The sequence below is a fragment of the Cardiocondyla obscurior genome, linkage group LG06 (assembly GCF_019399895.1).
Source record: "Cardiocondyla obscurior isolate alpha-2009 linkage group LG06, Cobs3.1, whole genome shotgun sequence".
Taxonomy (NCBI): Eukaryota; Metazoa; Arthropoda; class Insecta; order Hymenoptera; family Formicidae; genus Cardiocondyla; species Cardiocondyla obscurior.
In genome coordinates this window covers 4,928,623-4,945,342 of record NC_091869.1, presented here as the reverse complement: position 1 = coordinate 4,945,342, position 16,720 = coordinate 4,928,623, and the positions used below count along the sequence as shown (strand labels likewise).

General features: G+C 34.5%; 5 protein-coding genes and 1 long non-coding RNA gene across 8 annotated transcripts; 3 read left to right on the top strand and 3 right to left on the bottom strand.

Moving 5' to 3' along the window:
- The first annotated feature begins 1 nt into the window (after position 1).
- Positions 2 to 973, top strand: LOC139103772 (uncharacterized). The gene is made up of 2 exons (XR_011545949.1): positions 2 to 386; positions 446 to 973. It is a non-coding gene; the product is annotated as an uncharacterized lncRNA (long non-coding RNA).
- Positions 974 to 1,331: 358 nt separating this feature from the next.
- LOC139103749 (uncharacterized) lies at positions 1,332 to 4,360 on the bottom strand. Its single transcript, XM_070658728.1, has 2 exons — positions 4,233 to 4,360; positions 1,332 to 4,063 (listed from the first exon to the last, which is right to left on the bottom strand). The coding sequence occupies exons 1-2, from the start codon at positions 4,260 to 4,262 to the stop codon at positions 2,597 to 2,599; spliced, it is 1,497 nt and encodes a 498-aa protein (XP_070514829.1). The 5' UTR covers positions 4,263 to 4,360; the 3' UTR covers positions 1,332 to 2,596.
- A 146-nt stretch (positions 4,361 to 4,506) lies between these two features.
- LOC139103768 (uncharacterized) lies at positions 4,507 to 5,913 on the top strand. Its single transcript, XM_070658766.1, has 3 exons — positions 4,507 to 4,657; positions 4,893 to 4,996; positions 5,084 to 5,913. The coding sequence occupies exons 1-3, from the start codon at positions 4,595 to 4,597 to the stop codon at positions 5,253 to 5,255; spliced, it is 339 nt and encodes a 112-aa protein (XP_070514867.1). The 5' UTR covers positions 4,507 to 4,594; the 3' UTR covers positions 5,256 to 5,913.
- LOC139103752 (uncharacterized) lies at positions 5,331 to 7,167 on the bottom strand. 2 transcript variants are annotated; one of them, XM_070658737.1, is made up of 3 exons: positions 6,623 to 7,167; positions 5,936 to 6,523; positions 5,331 to 5,864 (listed from the first exon to the last, which is right to left on the bottom strand). In XM_070658737.1, the coding sequence occupies exons 1-3, from the start codon at positions 6,899 to 6,901 to the stop codon at positions 5,571 to 5,573; spliced, it is 1,161 nt and encodes a 386-aa protein (XP_070514838.1). In that variant the 5' UTR covers positions 6,902 to 7,167; the 3' UTR covers positions 5,331 to 5,570. The 2 variants fall into 2 exon arrangements, with proteins under 2 accessions (XP_070514838.1, XP_070514837.1); XM_070658736.1 differs by having other exon boundaries at positions 5,936 to 7,167.
- Positions 7,168 to 7,297: 130 nt separating this feature from the next.
- Positions 7,298 to 12,412, top strand: LOC139103743 (kinesin-like protein KIF23). The gene is made up of 14 exons (XM_070658719.1): positions 7,298 to 7,440; positions 7,566 to 8,132; positions 8,234 to 8,404; positions 8,487 to 8,685; positions 8,757 to 8,895; positions 9,017 to 9,216; positions 9,299 to 9,403; positions 9,498 to 9,583; positions 9,704 to 9,834; positions 9,911 to 10,119; positions 10,205 to 10,351; positions 10,646 to 10,804; positions 10,899 to 11,135; positions 11,619 to 12,412. The coding sequence occupies exons 1-14, from the start codon at positions 7,430 to 7,432 to the stop codon at positions 11,784 to 11,786; spliced, it is 2,529 nt and encodes an 842-aa protein (XP_070514820.1). The 5' UTR covers positions 7,298 to 7,429; the 3' UTR covers positions 11,787 to 12,412.
- LOC139103744 (katanin-interacting protein-like) lies at positions 11,990 to 16,706 on the bottom strand. 2 transcript variants are annotated; one of them, XM_070658720.1, is made up of 14 exons: positions 15,926 to 16,706; positions 15,677 to 15,793; positions 15,298 to 15,566; positions 14,853 to 15,202; positions 14,594 to 14,731; positions 14,199 to 14,336; positions 13,943 to 14,096; positions 13,587 to 13,849; positions 13,339 to 13,519; positions 13,107 to 13,268; positions 12,806 to 12,945; positions 12,629 to 12,730; positions 12,434 to 12,534; positions 11,990 to 12,331 (listed from the first exon to the last, which is right to left on the bottom strand). In XM_070658720.1, exons 1-14 carry the CDS (start codon positions 16,018 to 16,020, stop codon positions 12,226 to 12,228), a joined length of 2,316 nt encoding a protein of 771 aa, XP_070514821.1. In that variant the 5' UTR covers positions 16,021 to 16,706; the 3' UTR covers positions 11,990 to 12,225. The 2 variants fall into 2 exon arrangements, with proteins under 2 accessions (XP_070514821.1, XP_070514822.1); XM_070658721.1 differs by lacking the exon at positions 13,107 to 13,268.
- Between the last annotated feature and the right edge of the window lie 14 nt (positions 16,707 to 16,720).

Below are 16,720 nucleotides of genomic sequence, written 5' to 3'. Positions count from 1 at the left end.
AGAGAGAGCTTGAAGACCGGAAACGACGGACGCGTCTCTCGTTATCGTTGACGGCGCACAAGGTCGCGAACGCGGACGACCGAATTCCTTGGACTCGTCGGTTGGATAGCTCTCGGTGCCGCCGATCACTAAGGATTTACGAGGCCGCGCCGGGCTCCGCGCCGAGCGTGACCAGAGAACGAGAGAGGCTCCGACTCTAATGGCCCCCGCCGTTTACGCGGCTTTCCGTTTCTCTGCTCTGCGCGACGTGCCGCGTTGCTCAAGTCCCGGAGTACGGAGACTTATTAATGAACTGAATTGTATAACATATGCCTTCGTGCTGCACCGTCGCACGGCACGTTACCTCGGCACGTTCCCGCTCGACCCCAGCTTCGCTCCCGGATAAGGTGACTGACTACTCACCCGGCACTTCTTCTCCCCCTCGCTCATTTCCATTTATTTACAGATATTACAGATTTGCGCAACACGTTACAATGGGAATGCCTTTATCTCGCGATGCCGCGACGGCACGCGGAGCACGCTGGGATTCGCGACCCAACCGAAACTGAAAAAGACCGAGCGCAGACGTTCTTTTTGTTCGGAACAGAAACAAGAACGAGGAATGTACGCCCGACGAGTATTGACAATTACATTCCCAAGTGTATTTACGTAAGAAATTATTGCAGCTATTCCGTCCGCCTTTCGCGGCCCGCGGAGGAACGTTTCTTATTCGCGAAATTAATTTTATTCTACGCTCAAGAGAAACTTGAGATAATATCAATTTTATAGTTTCTACATTGACCAAATTAAGTATACAAATTTATGTAATTTTTCATCACAATTTGTACAGTATAGACGCCGACAAATTTATATTATTTTGACTTTCTGTTTCTCTTAAATTTCTCTTTGTAGATTTCTTTTATACATTGCACTCCCCACACACTAATTAATTGCTAAAAATAAAATAAAAAAAAAAAAAAACAAGAAAAAAAAACACGAGGCAAGCATAAAAGCTTAGCTACTCGTAGTTATTTCGTCGAATATCAAAGAGCGCGACAGTAAAACCTCAATATTGACATTGATGTATGCGTATTGCGAAATAGAAAAAAAAAAAAAAAAAAGAAAAAAGGAATATATAAATTAAAAATAGATAATAAAACGTACGTGGAATTGTGCGAGATAATTCTGGGATAACTGAACGAAAGTTTGTTATCATTTTGTACGGCCTAATCTCGTGCCGTGATCTCTTATCCCATTTTACGGTTGACACTCGTAATCCCCTGGCATTCTTTCTCTCTGCAGAGTTCGATATTTAAGTGCCTCATTGCCTCATTTAACACCTTTGTCTGAGTAAAAAAAAAAAAAAATAAAAAAATAAACAATGAATATGCTATCTACGATTACCGCTTAATGCTTATGGTAAGACCGCCAACAACGATTACGTTAAACCTACCTAATTCGTACATTCTAACAAGTTTATCGGCTTTACTGACAACTTGTATTTCTAAAAATTTGCCAACAACTTCAATATTATGCTAAAAAATAAAAACCAGAAGAAATAAGAAAGAAACGAGAGAGAAAGTCAACGTTAATGTTACATATCGATACGCGTATTCACGTTGAGTCAACCTTGAAATGCACCATCCGATAATCTTACAAAGAGCATTATGAATCATAATTTGTCCGAGTTATAAAACGACTACGATAGATATAAGAGATTAAAGCGCAAGGCGTACACGTATATGTATACATACATATATAATGTTCTCTCGTGTGACAATCAGTTGATTCGGCCACATTAAAACTGATAGAAGATAAGATCTATTTAACTTTTATTTATATGTATGTATACGTATAATGTATATGCATATGTGAGCACATTCTCACATGCGCGCTCAATGGCTTTAATGCCGATTACAATGCCTATCGTTTCTGAGTGCAGGTAAGCATTAACATGTAGCCTTGCCGGAGTGCAACAGAGATAGGTATGTAACAGATTGCACGTCACAGTCATATCATGCCAATTATCCACGTGGAACGTTAAGCGATACCACGCGCCCCATACTGCAGCTTTGTGTCACAGCGTTTTTCGGTAATCGCTCGTACGTTTCACAACGTTATACATATACACACGCTCGTTTTTACATACCGCATTAACTTAAACGTTGGAACATATGCGCAATTCATTGTATGTACATACACAGTAATTAAAGTCGTCGCCTCTCGCGAGCAATCGAGCATCGATATTGGTTCTACTCTGTCGTCGAAACTTAAATAAACTTTATGACATGACTTTAGATAATGTTTTATAAAGCCAAGCAACAGGTACAATCGTAAATATAAGCTTGCTAGCAACACTTTATCTGAAATAACTCTAATATAAAACGTTTATTGTGCGCGTATACATTGTGTAACGTATTTTATTTTAATAATTTATTTGATTTAAATTTTAGTTTTAAACATTGATCGTATATAACACACACAGCGTAAGCTATTTAAAGATTCAATTTTTAATATGCAACTACGAATTCTAATTGGTGATCTCTAAATCTCAAAAATAGTCTCACGCAATACATTTATATATCGTATGTTAATAGACTCTCTTTAGTGCTTTTCATTAGTAGTCTTTTTTTAGTTTATCGAAGATGTTATCTACATCTAACTGGGACAAAATCTCATCGTCTGAGTCGTATTTGTTACCCTCGTTATCACCAGTAAAATAATTTACCAGTGCCTTAGAGTTTTCGGTGTTACGTTTAATATCCTGCTTCAACGTCAGATTATCTGTATTCGTTGAATAATTGAGATGTCCAAATGTTTTGTTTGTCACTTTGCAATTTTTATCATTTTTATAAACCTCTGTGAAACTGTTCTTGTATTTTTCATTTGTTAAATGTAACGATGGATTATTTATTAACTCAGGTTCACTAATGTTAATCCTGGAAGTAGATGAACAGATGGAAAAACTAGTTTGTAAAGATTCAGTACAACTTTTGTCTGTTTTTTGCAATTTAGAAATGTGAACCGGTTCAGAAACTGGTACACAACTGTTAATCTTATTTGATTCAATGTTTGGAGTATCAGACAGAATATTTTCCATTAAAGATGTACTTACAACCTGGCCTTTATCTGTATATATGGCTACTAAATTTACTAGAGACACTAAAATATGATACTTATTAGATACTACATATGTTGTAGTTTTTAACAAACCTACATCATGTAAAAGAATAACCACATTTGGTTCTAATATACTAGGATAAGTTAAAGGGATGTCGCGATGAATGGTACCTTCTATGCTACCTGTTGAATCTTTCAATATAACAAATGGATCTTCATGACTGTGATCTATGTATTCTAACATACCTGCCATAAATTTTACTTTGGTACTATCACAATAACTAGCATTTGCTTTATCTTTAATACCAGAAATTTTATAATTTTGTAAGAAATTTTCTGGCAGGTCATTCAACAAAAATTTCCAAGCTTTTTCCTCAGACAAATTTTTCTCACTTTGGGACTTGATCTCTATCCGCTTGTCTGTTGCATTACTTTTTTCTAATTCTTCAACATTGCTTAGCAAAGATTTAGCAGAAATATTTGTATCATTTTTCACCAAACCAGCTGGCCCTGGAAATATTCTAACCAATTTTACTTCTTTTGCAAGTTTTACTTGCCTCATGGACCTGTCACTATTTTCTTTAAACTCTTTATTTTGAAACGCTTTTGACGTTGCATTTACTTTAGACTGAAATAATTCTACCTTTCTTTGTGCCTCAGATGGAACATTTTCTACCTCTTTCCCAAAGTCATACATTTCTTGAGAAGTATTTGTCTGGAAAATTCCTAACAACATATCTCCCCGAGACACGTCCTTCTCAGTCTCAGTAGGTAGATTGTTATCTTTAACATTCGCTAAAACGTTCCGCTCTAATTGACGTACAGAAGCGTTATCCGTTGGCAACGACGGGAAAACTTTACACTGTTCCGAAGTGTCCACTTTACGCCGTTTGATAGACGGTGATAGTGATGAATGGGATGTACCTTTTGTTTCCTCCTCAATGTTATCCTCGTTGAAAGCATCCTAGAATAGTACACGAAGCATTATATCAGTATTATATGCGTTTTATAAATAATTATTGAGATTGTCGGTCTGTGCGTTCACAGAATTACGATATACCTATATCAGAATCACCGTAAGTTAGCTGACTAACGAAATAAATTTTAAATTATCGTGTAATTAAGAGACTCACTTCAAAAATCCAGTCGTCATTTTCGAACATAATTTTGCATAATCAAGAACAAAATTCTGTCGAACTAAAAATAATTTAATGTCGCCCGCGCAAGTAAACGCACTTTAGACTCACATGTTTACCAATCGCTGAAAATGTTGACTGGCTGTCAGGCTTCGAATACGGAAAAACTATTGAAGTAAATCCGAGTTCGGAATCTGGTTTGAAACTGGTGCCATCTGTGGCATCATTTGACGCTAAATCCACTCGGGAATGGCACGCGCAGACCAATCGCCTCGTTGCTTCTTTTCTGTCTACCTTCTGTCTACCTTGGTTGAGTTAGGTGAAAGCTGCGAGGACTGAATGTGAAATTGTTGTACACAATGGAGTATCTGTCAAGCAATATATTTTTGCTTATATTTATTTGGACCTTTGAAATTTCACCGGTATATCTATGTGTTTTATATCATTTCCACTTCCTCGATTATAATTCCTTTTTATATCTTAATGTGATGTAACATTAAACATTTCTTACACTTTTGACAGTATGACTCCAGTAATTCAATGTTAATTACCTGTCAATTTATTCAGTCAGATCATTACATGTCAATGGACCTTAATTTGTGAGTTCTCTAATTTGTCTATTCCATCTTGTGTATTTGTGCCTATACATCTTTTCAGATCGCGGCACATTACTGTGTATGGGGCTTGTGTGAGTCATCAGAGTATTGTTGCGCTGAAAATGTATGCTGCAGCTACAAAGACTATGACATATGGATCACTGTGTAAATATATGACTTATAATATATTTAAAATTAGAAAAATATACCTTAGATGTATTAAAAAATGTTGCAATATAATTTTTTCAATAGGCTTATCATAGCTGGAGTTGTAATTGGAATGATACTGGTTGGCACATGCCTGTATTATAATTTATACAATCTATTTGTATATTTAAAAAAGAGATACTATTGCAGTTCTGTGTCAGTGCCATTAGAATTTGAACCTGAAGACAAATCTATAAAAGTATCATTTCAGGAATGAAAGACAAATCATACCAAAAACAATTTTCATCATATAAAATATGCAATATTCCATATTTACATTAAATTAGATTAATTACGTTTATAATAATTTATTTTATGTTGAATTATGTTGAAATAAATATACATATCAAGGAAATTCCATCTGTATACTTTACATTTCCATTAGACAATTATATTCAATTAAATTGATTTTTTGTTAACACTCTCTCACAGCATAATTATTTAAAATTTAATGCATGTTTATCAGTCAACTCTCTCTGTATTTATATATATATATGTTTGTGTAAGGTGTACATATTGAAAGGAAGATATGTTAACCTATATCATCTATACTATATTTCCACTCAAGTATTTTATCACTAATTTTAAAAGCATTCCAATTATCACTAATTTTTGATGGTCGAGATTTAACATACACAGCCTCACAAATATCCTTAGTATCTTCAGGTATAAAAAAGTCAGAAAGTTTTGGCACAATGTCTTTTTCCCTTGGCTCTGGATCCTTGCTTCGTGTAATGGCAGATGGCAATTGTCTTTCATCTATGTTCAAATCTACCAAGTTTTTGTAAATTACCTCATCCAATGGAAAATCAAGTGCTGTGGAAATCTGTGGCAAAATAATTCTTTTAAATAAATAAATAAAATACACAAATATATTCAACTTGTATAAATACTTACCTTTCCAGTCAGGCAATTTTTTATTGTAGGTGGTAAACAACTAATATCTGTTACAATTTTCTGTTGTTTAAGTCTTTCCAGCTTGTTAATAGTACAAGTGATTGAGTTGTAGTCTGGCTGGGCCAAATCTAGAGTCATATCTGGTACAAGAGTATGTCTTTCATTTACATCATTCATTCTTGCATCATTCTGATCCTTACAGAAAAATTTAGATTCCACAAAAGTTTTAATTTTTGGACCTGATACATTGTGTAAGACAATTTTCTTAACTGGAGATACTTTATTTTTCACAACATTGTGATGTGACTTAACACGCGTAAGGGCTATGGGTTTTGTATAAAAAACTCTCCCTTGGGTCATTGAATTCCTTATTCTTTTTATGTTTGGTGCAGATTGAGACTTTGTCATTTTTGATCCTTTAAATGTTGATTTTGTAGCATTTACTTTTTCCATGCAATTGTCACTCATAGAAAGTTTAAAATTTTTACTGGTAACTGATTGTAAGTGTTTAGACTTTTCCACTTTTGTCTCATTCATATTTTTCTTAAACATAACTCTTTTCATATCCTTATTTTCTTTCCCTTTTTGCTGCAAACGAAATGTGTGATTTTTCAAAACGTTATTTTGTGGACTATCGTTAGGTTGCGACATGACACAGCTTTTCTCTGTGTTCTGAATTTCACTTACATTACGCTGAATCGTTGCAGTACTTCCTTTTGCTGTTATTTGTTCCTTATCATAAAATGATGTACCTTGAGATACGTCTTTATCAGAAATACTTGCAAATGTTACAGAATCTACGACTCTAGGGTTGTTAACAGATACGTTTTCCTTAATATTTGAAATTTTCGTCTGTACACTAACACCTCGTTCGTGTCTTTTCTTATGGTCGGCAATCTCCTCTCGCGCATCGGAAAACTCACAAAATCTGACTTTTGGCTTTGAGATTGTTTTTCTGTTTTCCATTATAGAGACACTGGTTTTGTAATATTTAAAATATTTATCCTAACAAAACAAATTGCTGGAAACGGTAATGGGGGTCTATTTCTAGAATACAAACCCCAGATGTCGTATGTGAAAAGGCTCCTCGCTGTATAAATGGCGGTATATTTAGATCTGAAAGAACGTACCAATTAGATGCAAGAACTCCTCGAGCGATTAATGTAGTAAGTTTAAACCTTAAAAAATGTGACCAATTGTATAAAAATTCCAAGAGAATAATCTAATACAATTGGTTAATTTATTCAGGCTTTATAAATGGCCTCCAATTATTTGTGCATGGTGCATAATTCGTGATGTTGGCAGCACTATATACTGAACGCTCTCCGGTCTCACTAAACTTCAATTTGAAAGACAACGTAACGATCTTTTCACGTGTTCACAGTTTACGTGTGTCACTTTGTAAAATTTTCCATTGTAATACTTCTCGTTGAGGAATCTGGTGCTCTATTTTTACTGAATTGAAGGCGCGAAAAGCGTCAAACTTCATTGATAATGAAGTCCGCGTAAGTATTATATAATATAATATAAAAGTACAGGAGTCGCCGACTGCTTCTCGTTTCTGAAATATTTTATAATACGCATGCAAATATTAAAAAACCCGAGATGAACCGAGACGTAAATCTTTCAGACGTTCCAAGACTCCGGCTCGTAAAGCAACTGGTCGGCCCAAGGGTTCGAATATGATATCCAAAGATCCTGTGCAGGTTTATTGTCGTTTGAGACCTGTGCAATCTCAAGTAGATGTATCATGCATGAGAGTCACATCTGACACAACAGTAGTAATAACGCCACCGGAATCAGCTGCCAATTTTCGTAGTACAACTACCAAAGAGATACAAACAACGTTCAGTCATGTATTTACACCTGATGTGACTCAAAAAGAGATCTTTAAAACAGTGGCTCTTCCCTTGGTTGAAAATCTGATTTATGGAAGAAATGGTCTTCTATTTACATATGGGGTGACAGGCAGTGGAAAGACATATACTATGACAGGAGAATCGCGAAATGCTGGTATCATGCCTAGATGCTTAGATGTAATTTTTAACACTATTGCTAATTATCAAACAAAAAACTTTGTCTTTAAACCTGACAAGTTAAATGGCTTTGATGTGCAAAGTGAGGCTGATGCTATGCTGGATAGGCAACATGAACTTCATGCAGGTTTATTGCAAAAAACTCCAAGACCTGCTAAACAGTAAGTTCCTTCTGACATGTCTAGAAATTTTTTTTGTTAATTTAGGCAATATATATTAGAGTGTAATTATGATAATATTAAATAATCTCTGTTACAAACAGTCGTAAGGTAGAAAGTGATGGAGATAGTAATCCAACAGTTACTCATGAACATAATGAATCCCAAAGTGTGGTGGTTGAACCAGATAATGCATATGCTGTGTTTGTTACATACATTGAGATATACAACAATAATGTATATGACTTGTTGGATGATGATGATATCAGAAATAAGTGAGTTACTTTCTCTCATATGCAATAAAATGTCTACTTAAGGTACTTAATAACTTTGTCTTTTAATTTTTACTTGTTACAGGCCACCACAAATTAAAATTCTTAGAGAAGATGGTAATAAAAATATGTATGTACATGCTGTCACAGAAGTTGAAGTAAAAAGTGCAGAGGAAGCCTTTGAGTTATTTCAGAATGGACAACGAAAAAGACGCGTTGCCCACACAGCATTGAATGCAGAATCAAGTAGATCCCATAGTGTTTTCACCATCAGACTTGTACAAGTAATATATACATATGTTTTGTCTCTTATTATGGCAGAATTATTTTAACAAAAACTTTTCTCATGTATTAGGCACCTTTGGATAGTGAGGGTGAACATGTAATACAAGATAAACGAGTTGTATGCGTAAGTCAATTGTCTTTAGTGGATTTAGCAGGTAGTGAGCGAACAAATCGCACCAAAAACACCGGTCAACGTTTACGAGAAGCAGGTAAGATGTTACTTGCACGGTTTGTTTTAAATCTTTTTATTTGCCTTAAGAGAGATGGATATCTTTATTAAAAAAAATTATAAATATGTTTAAATATTGCTTAAGACCAATATAATTATAGGAAACATTAATAATTCTCTGATGAATCTACGATCATGTTTGGAAATTTTAAGAGAAAATCAAAATCAGGGTTCAAACAAAATGGTTCCTTATCGAGATTACAAGCTTACCCATTTATTCAAAAACTATTTTGATGGAGAAGGACAAGTCAGAATGATAGTTTGTGTAAATCCAAGAGCAGATGATTATGACGAAACGATTGTAAGTTGTACGATTTAATATGTACGTGTTTATTGTCTAGAAATAAATGTAAAATTATCATTAATTTCTACAATAATTGTAGCAAGTGATGAAATTTGCGGAAATGACTCAAGAAGTGCAAATTGCAAGATCTAACCCTGTAAAACTGGATCTCGGTTTCACTCCTGGCAGAAGGCAAGCGAATAAGGTAACAGCTGTAACTCGAATAATATTTGACAATTTTAAAGTATACGCACTCGTAGGCTCGCATACACGAATGTGTTTTATTATTACATTTTCAGATATTCAAGGAAGCAAGAAGCAAACTAGAAAGAGAGGGCCGACCGGAAGCTGCTGAGTTGAACGTTGATTTAGGCCTAGTATACAGGTATTGCAACAGACTTTAACAGTTTCGACAATTTAAATTTTTCTTACTTTTTGTTTATTTTTCAAGATTTTAATTTTAATAATTAATAAATTTTAATTAATATTTTTTAACATATTTTAGTTTGAGCGGACCGTTTCCTCAATGGGAATCTATCACTTCGGATGACGATCAAATAATACAATCTCTAATGCAATTCTTGGAACAGCGTATTAACAAGCGTAACATACTTCGCGCAGATTTGCAAAAGAAACGTGAGCTATTTAATTTTAACAAAATTTTATTCAACAAAATAATGATAACGCGATATGCACTTTTTTCCACTTATAGAAGAGGATTTTAGATGGATATTAATGGGAGTAGAACAAGAAAATGTAAATTTAAAACTTGAAGCAGCGTCGTTGAAAGCTTTAAACGCACAACAGAAAAAAAAGATATCCGCATTAGAAGGACATCTCTGCAAAACGGAAACACAAATCAATAACCTTTTACGCAAATTAAATAGTTCTAATGATATGGTGCGAAGTTTACAACAAGAGGTATGGGATACGTGCATTTTAAAAGTATGTAATGTTCATTTGCTTATATGTTAATTTAAATAATATGTTTGACGTTTGTATATAGGTGAGAAATCGGGACTTGGCATTAAATCAACGTTTAATAGATAAGCAAAGAGTGAAGCAGAGATATAATACAAAAATACAAGTTGAGACAGATAAAATGAATAGAGAGTTAGAAATAAAACTACGTCAACAGCGTGAACATTTGCAGGTAATCGTACTTGATTTTGTACATATTAATTTTCGTACATATTATTATAATTTAATGTCACTTTTAATAATTACTAGATACTACATAACGCGTACGAAGCGCTCGTCAGTGTATCAAGGATAGCGGTGCCCTGACTTTAAACACCTTGCGCATTTTTAATTTTTGTTATTTTTGAACGTTTTATTGCGAACATTTTGGCTCGATTCTTGCTTCTTCTACGTTAAAGAAAACTGCTATACATTTAATAATTAATAATTGGCTTTTTTAAGATAAGAATATGTTATTTATGTACAGAACCAAATGAAAGAGAAAGAAAACAAGATACAATTGGTGAAACAAATTTTAATTAACGACAATGGCCTTAATCCTGTAATACTCTCGGCGAAAGACCAAATTTCAGAGACACCATTAAGAGTGGTCAGCCCAGAGAGAGATATTAGAATGTCACGAAAGGTTACTCGTTTTATCCAATTATGAAAAAATAATTTTAAGTTATCTTAAATATATCACCAAATAAACATATATATAAAAACATTTTTACATGTAGGATAAAGTACCCGTTTCAAACCCGAGGTATAGACGATCGCAAAGTGCCGATAGATGGATCGATCACAGACCTCAGACTCTCGTGCCGATCGGGACCGTACTGCAACCGTTGATGCAAAAACGGCGAAGCGTAACGCAACTTACTTCTCCGAAAGAAATTACGGATGGCGCGTCTAGATATTGTCTTGTCGCGCAGGAGCACGATACGGACGGAGAACTTGAAACAAAATTATACAAGGTTTAACAACTCATACATTTAAAGAATTTTATTGACATAGATCCCATTTTTTTTTCTCCTATTAAAAAAATTGGTGTTACGTGTTTTTATTAATTTTTATTAATTAAATGTTTATTGTTACCGCTTTTCCGTGACGCCGATTAGTTTTTTTCGCTTGGATTGCTTCGTGTCAAGCGAGAGTAAATGTTATCTGTTCAATGTTACTGCGTGATTTTTTAAGAAATAAATTGTTACCGTTTAAAACCAACGTTGATTGGTTCTTTCGTTTGGCTCGCTTCGTTCCAAACGAGACTTAATGTGTCGGCTGTCAAGTTGGCAATTATTTGATTTAATTTAATTTAATTGAGATTTAATTTAATTCGTATTTGGGATCTTTTGAAAAATAGCGCACGCGAAGCGTGCTCATGGTTTGTTCTAGTAATAGTAAAATTTTTGTATACGATAATTCGACTTTTTTTTTTTTTTTTTTTTTTTTTTAAACAGGGTGACATACTGCCAACGAGTGGTGGTGGCGCACAAGTTGTTTTTAATGATATGGAATGTTTAAAACAATCGTCACCAAAGGCGAGGAAACGTACTGGACCTCGAGAAGAAACCACGGACCAAGTAGATACTCCTGCATCGACGGAAACAAAAAGACCACGAGTGTAATATCTCTCAATTGAACATGTCATTCATTATTTACTCGAAAGCACGAGAAAAATAATTTAAAGTTTTACTTTCTTCTTCTTTTGTATTATTATACATATACGAAACCAGCTCATGTAACAAAAAAAAAAAAAAATGTAGTGAGACACGATATATAATATGCACATGTCTCATTTATACAGTTTAGTCGAGGCAATCTTTATATATTTATATCGCAATTATTTTTATTATTTTTTTATAAAGTTTAGGACGAACAGCATTTGTATTTCTGACATTTCGTATAGAATGATTATTACAGATATGTAAGGCAATATATGAGTATTATTATACATATGTACGCTACTATAATTATTAATTATTTAAACGAAACACTGAGATGAAAAAGTCGCGATGAAAGTATAAAAATATATGTACAATTTTTAGCACGCGTCCGTCATTATAATTATTTAAATTGTAAAGATGTATGTGGGCGAAGGGATGGATCTGGCAATGAATTAGTACCCGAGGTATTTCTTCGCAAGTTTAACAAATTACCTTCTTGCTCAGAGCTAAAATAATGAAATGTACTTCGACATTTTATACATGCACAGGTACGCAATTATAATTAAATCTTTTATATATTTTGTCAACTTAATGTTCTTTTAACTTACCGAGTCACCAGATTCTCGCTTTCCTTTACAAACGTTACTAATCCGTATGGTTTGTGTTTATCCAATGTTCCATTATAAACTAGCAAGTCATCCACTAGTATCTATAAAAAAAAGATTTTAGTACAGGTGGTAAATTGAAGACTGGCTCAAATATATATTTATATTGATATAAGTGAATAAGTAAGATTGTTTTACCGCAAATTCTTTAACTCTTCTTTGTGGAGTCTTTCCATAATTCCAGATTTTGATCATTGATACCGTAATGGGATGATAAAATATTAAGTACACGCGATTTGTCTAAGAAATGTATCAGATATATTAATAAGTGACAAATAATTAATCGTTATCTTTACACGGTTTATTTTCACTTACCTGTCCCAGGAGTATGGGAGCTAACCAGGCGTGCCGTCCGTCTAAAGTATCATTTGTTCCATCGACTAGTTTGTCCGGAGTGCGAATGTCGTTGTCTATTCCTTCTATTATGTTAACGCTTTCGGGAAATGCAGCTACATCTGAAGTAAAAATTGTTAAGTGTTAATCAGAATTGGCAAGAAATGTCAAAGCAATTTATAAATGCAAATTATAATTAAAAATCTTTATTCTATTTTCCGTCTTTTTAGTTTTATCTTTAAAGTAGAAAATGTGTAAAATCAAGTCGATAAATTAAACATACTATCTGTAGTTAATTTAATCTCGTTTCCATAATTGTCGTACAGCTGTATCCCGTTGAGACCGACGTAGTAAGAGTCTCCCCATGTAGAAAAAATTATTATTTGATACACGAATCCTCGTGGCATCGACGGGGGTTCGTAATTCGAATCCAGAGGCTCGAATTCTAAAAGTCGCATATGACACACGGACATGCTTGATCTGTGTATACTTGTATCGTGCCCGCCTCCACATACCTTCGATCCCAATTGAATCGGTTGTACGATCCAAAACATGCTCTTGAATTGGTGGAATAAGGAAACTAATATCTTGGCCGAAATCATAATGGCAAGATCCCGGCGCGCGTCTTAATAGGAAGCTATCGAGATTCTCGTCATGTAACTGCTTACCGTCTAATTTAATTAATAACTGTTTTACCTGTGCAAAGGAAATACGTCTCTCGTTTAATTGCAACTATAATTTTCCCAACGTGCATATATCTTACTCCGCAATAAGACAACTCCAAGGATGCGTTGTAATTCCAAATCCGCATTCCCGTTAAATATACCTCCGCATCAAAAGTAATAGTTATCGCAATTTTTTTATCTAATGCAACATCCGCCAACCACATGTAATCCATCTCGGTTGTAACATTATGCCCATCGATCAGTCTCGTTAGATGCGTGTTGGGTACATTACAATGCAAATTGGCGTTTATTAACGGGACTGTTTCACCTTGATTTCCAATCAATTCTATACCAGTTAGACCTACGAAGCCAAAGGTAAAAACTGACGTCTATGTCGATGTCAAATCATGTGTTCTAACATTCAAATATGTAGATTATACTTAATTTACTTTACCAACTAAATGCTGCAAGCCCCAGTTTGAAATAATAATTAACTGAATTTCTCTGCATGGCAAAGCAGTAAGAGTGGTATCGTGAACTTTACTACTATTGTATAAGCTGGGAGAATTTTCGATGACATCATTACTTTTGTTTCTTGCCGAGGTGCTCTAAAACAATTATCATACCAATCTTGTATGTATATACCTGTCTGTTGTTGCGCGTGATTATGCATTATGAATTATTAAACGAATATGTTCGTACTCGCTTACATTGATTATCGTTGCTGTTATCGGGCGAATTATTTCTTTCTCTTTGAAATCTGGTATCTCATTACTGAATTCTATGAACGTATTATCGTGTTTCGAGATCAATTCCAGAATACTTTCGTCCGTTGTAAATAATATAGTCTACACCAGCCAATATTTTTGTGCATTAAAATTATTTTTGTGTGTAAAATTCACGTAATAAAAAATTATTATTGTTACTATACGTAAAAAGAAAAAGTCAATTCAAAATACTATGTATGCACTACAGGAGTATCACAATCAATATTATATTAAATGGTTCAATTAATTGTGCTGTTAACGTTTCTATAATACAATATAATTTCTATAACTAATTCCTAATTTTTCAACTTATTTGGTGAAAAAAAATTCTTTCTTACATCTCCAAAAGAACCGAGACTGCCCATATCATCTCCCGAAGCTTTGGCGATCTCACCGCAAAAAATTATAACGTCGTTCAACTTAATAATAATATCTTTGGCTCCTCGAAAAGAATGGATTCTGGATTTATTGTAATTCTGAAAGAGAAAAAGAAATTTAGATTAATAAAGGAAGTGTATCATTTTTTTTACGCACAAACCAACTTCTTACGTCTATAGATTATTTTATGGCAATTGTAAAATAAGTAAAGAGCCTTACCCATATCCTTATCATTGCAATAGTAATCGCAAATTCAAATATCATGCAAACGTAATGATGGTCACCGTTTGTAAAAGGTGTCAGCCATAAATTCGCATCGTCTCTCGTCCGATTAATTCCGTTAATCAAATTATTTACAGTATCGGCGTTATGGTCGCTGCTCGGGAATTGATTAACGCCTGTGGTGTGCGCACGTATTTCTTTTATTCTGGCTGGTTCTCCAGTATTTGAAAAAATTTCTATGCCGTTGAGACCTACGTAATGTTTGTCGCCCCAGGTCGACAGAATATCGATGACCAACGAGTCTCCGGACGGTAGTTCAGGAATAATAAAGTTTTCGTAAAGTTTATCTAAAAATCATGTATAACAAATAATTTTTAATTTGTACGTATCTGCGAGAATGTAGAAAAAAAAATGCAAAACTTGGCACATCGATTGCGATTACCGTCACTAGAGCTTTCCGTGGCTGCCAAGTTTTGAAGCACGTCGCGCTTTTCCATTCGTTTCCTTTCCAGATACGCATCCAATTCGTGAAAATCGTCTTTTGTGCGATGTTTTGCATTTATTACGGCAGAGCAAACGCGCATCTTTCTTTGTTTAACTTGTACCTGTTCACTTTTCGGTGTGTTTGGCAGTGATTTACTTGCGGACGTTTGTAATTTAATATTACCGTTGATGTAAAGATCACTCAAGCTTGCGCTAGGTTCATTATTTCTATAAATAAAATAAAACAAAAATGTTAAATTACTACTACACACCGTTGTATATATCTGGATACTCTTGAAAGCACTTTAATGACATTAAAGAATACATATAAATCTTACGTCTCATCATCTTCCGTTTGGAAAGGAATGTTATTGAAAGACTGCTGATCTTTGACGAAAAACGTTTCCATTCCCAGCAATTTGGCATCGTTACTTACATCAATCCTTTCTATGTCACTAATAAAACAAAGAATAAAAATAGTAAAAATAATCGATACTATCCCATGTCATAATCTCACACTTAAAAAAAAAAAGAAAGAAAACAAAGTAAAAAGTCATAAACAAAGTCATAAAAAAATACTATATTACTCGGTCATTTCTAGTAGCCACGATGGTACTTTAAGCGTATTGGCAGCCAAGGATGCAGTTCCATTCTTCGTCTTATCAAAAGTAATATTATCCATATTTTATTCTTGTTGTTCCTTCGCTGACGAGACCCTTTTAGCATGCTACAACTTGACACTTATGATAATGACGGCTCGCCAAATTGGTCCGCACACATTTGCACATGCATACATTCGCGCACACGCGCGCGTTTTGCATACAAACGCATGACGCACGCAAATATAATCTATTACTTTAATGAAAAATTATCACCTGGAATTTTATCACGTGCAAAAAATAAATGTATATCAATTTTCATGGCTACGCAAATTCCATACTGTTTAACTGAAGGCGATTCGAGACCGATAGCAAACGGAATCGGACATCAGAGCTTGAAGTCGGAGAAACACTGATCCATTATTCCATTGTCGGCTTGTTCGATTTTCGCTTTGTTTGCCTCCGTCACCATGGAAACACTTCTAACGCGGAGTCGTACACAGCACGCAATTTTGTTTTAAATATACAGGATGTCTCACGGTGGTAGCCCCAGCGCTCGTGAGATGGAACTGATTAATGAAATAAATAAAAAAAGTTCCGTATTATTTTGCATTACTTTTTTGTAGTTGAAATACGAATTATAGAAAGAATTTTTATAATAAAGCAGATGATAGCGCGCCGATAGAAACGACTGACGCGCTTGAAATCACCTATCGCTACCGTGAGTTGGCGCCGCTTAGAAGATTTTGCGGAAACTGAAACAAAATTTAAATTTGTGCAGCA

Excerpts from the sequence above, each read along its gene's own strand:
- LOC139103749 (XM_070658728.1), bottom strand. The coding sequence starts at position 4,262 with ATGTTCGAAAATGACGACTGGATTTTTGAA. Across the intron at positions 4,064-4,232 it reads ATGACGACTGGATTTTTGAA|GATGCTTTCAACGAGGATAA; the intron begins GTGAGTCTCTTA and ends GTACTATTCTAG.
- LOC139103743 (XM_070658719.1), top strand. Across the intron at positions 8,686-8,756 it reads TCACCATCAGACTTGTACAA|GCACCTTTGGATAGTGAGGG; the intron begins GTAATATATACA and ends CTCATGTATTAG. Across the intron at positions 10,805-10,898 it reads ATATTAGAATGTCACGAAAG|GATAAAGTACCCGTTTCAAA; the intron begins GTTACTCGTTTT and ends TTTTACATGTAG.
- LOC139103752 (XM_070658736.1), bottom strand. The coding sequence starts at position 6,901 with ATGGAAAACAGAAAAACAATCTCAAAGCCAAAAGTCAGATTTTGTGAG. Across the intron at positions 5,865-5,935 it reads AAAATTGCCTGACTGGAAAG|ATTTCCACAGCACTTGATTT; the intron begins GTAAGTATTTAT and ends ATTTTGCCACAG.
- LOC139103744 (XM_070658720.1), bottom strand. The coding sequence starts at position 16,020 with ATGGATAATATTACTTTTGATAAGACGAAGAATGGAACTGCATCCTTG. Across the intron at positions 15,567-15,676 it reads CAAACGGAAGATGATGAGAC|AAATAATGAACCTAGCGCAA; the intron begins GTAAGATTTATA and ends TTTTATTTATAG. Across the intron at positions 14,732-14,852 it reads TTGCAATGATAAGGATATGG|AATTACAATAAATCCAGAAT; the intron begins GTAAGGCTCTTT and ends TTTCTCTTTCAG.
- LOC139103768 (XM_070658766.1), top strand. The coding sequence starts at position 4,595 with ATGGAGTATCTGTCAAGCAATATATTTTTGCTTATATTTATTTGGACC. Across the intron at positions 4,658-4,892 it reads GGACCTTTGAAATTTCACCG|ATCGCGGCACATTACTGTGT; the intron begins GTATATCTATGT and ends ACATCTTTTCAG. Across the intron at positions 4,997-5,083 it reads TATGACATATGGATCACTGT|GCTTATCATAGCTGGAGTTG; the intron begins GTAAATATATGA and ends TTTTTTCAATAG.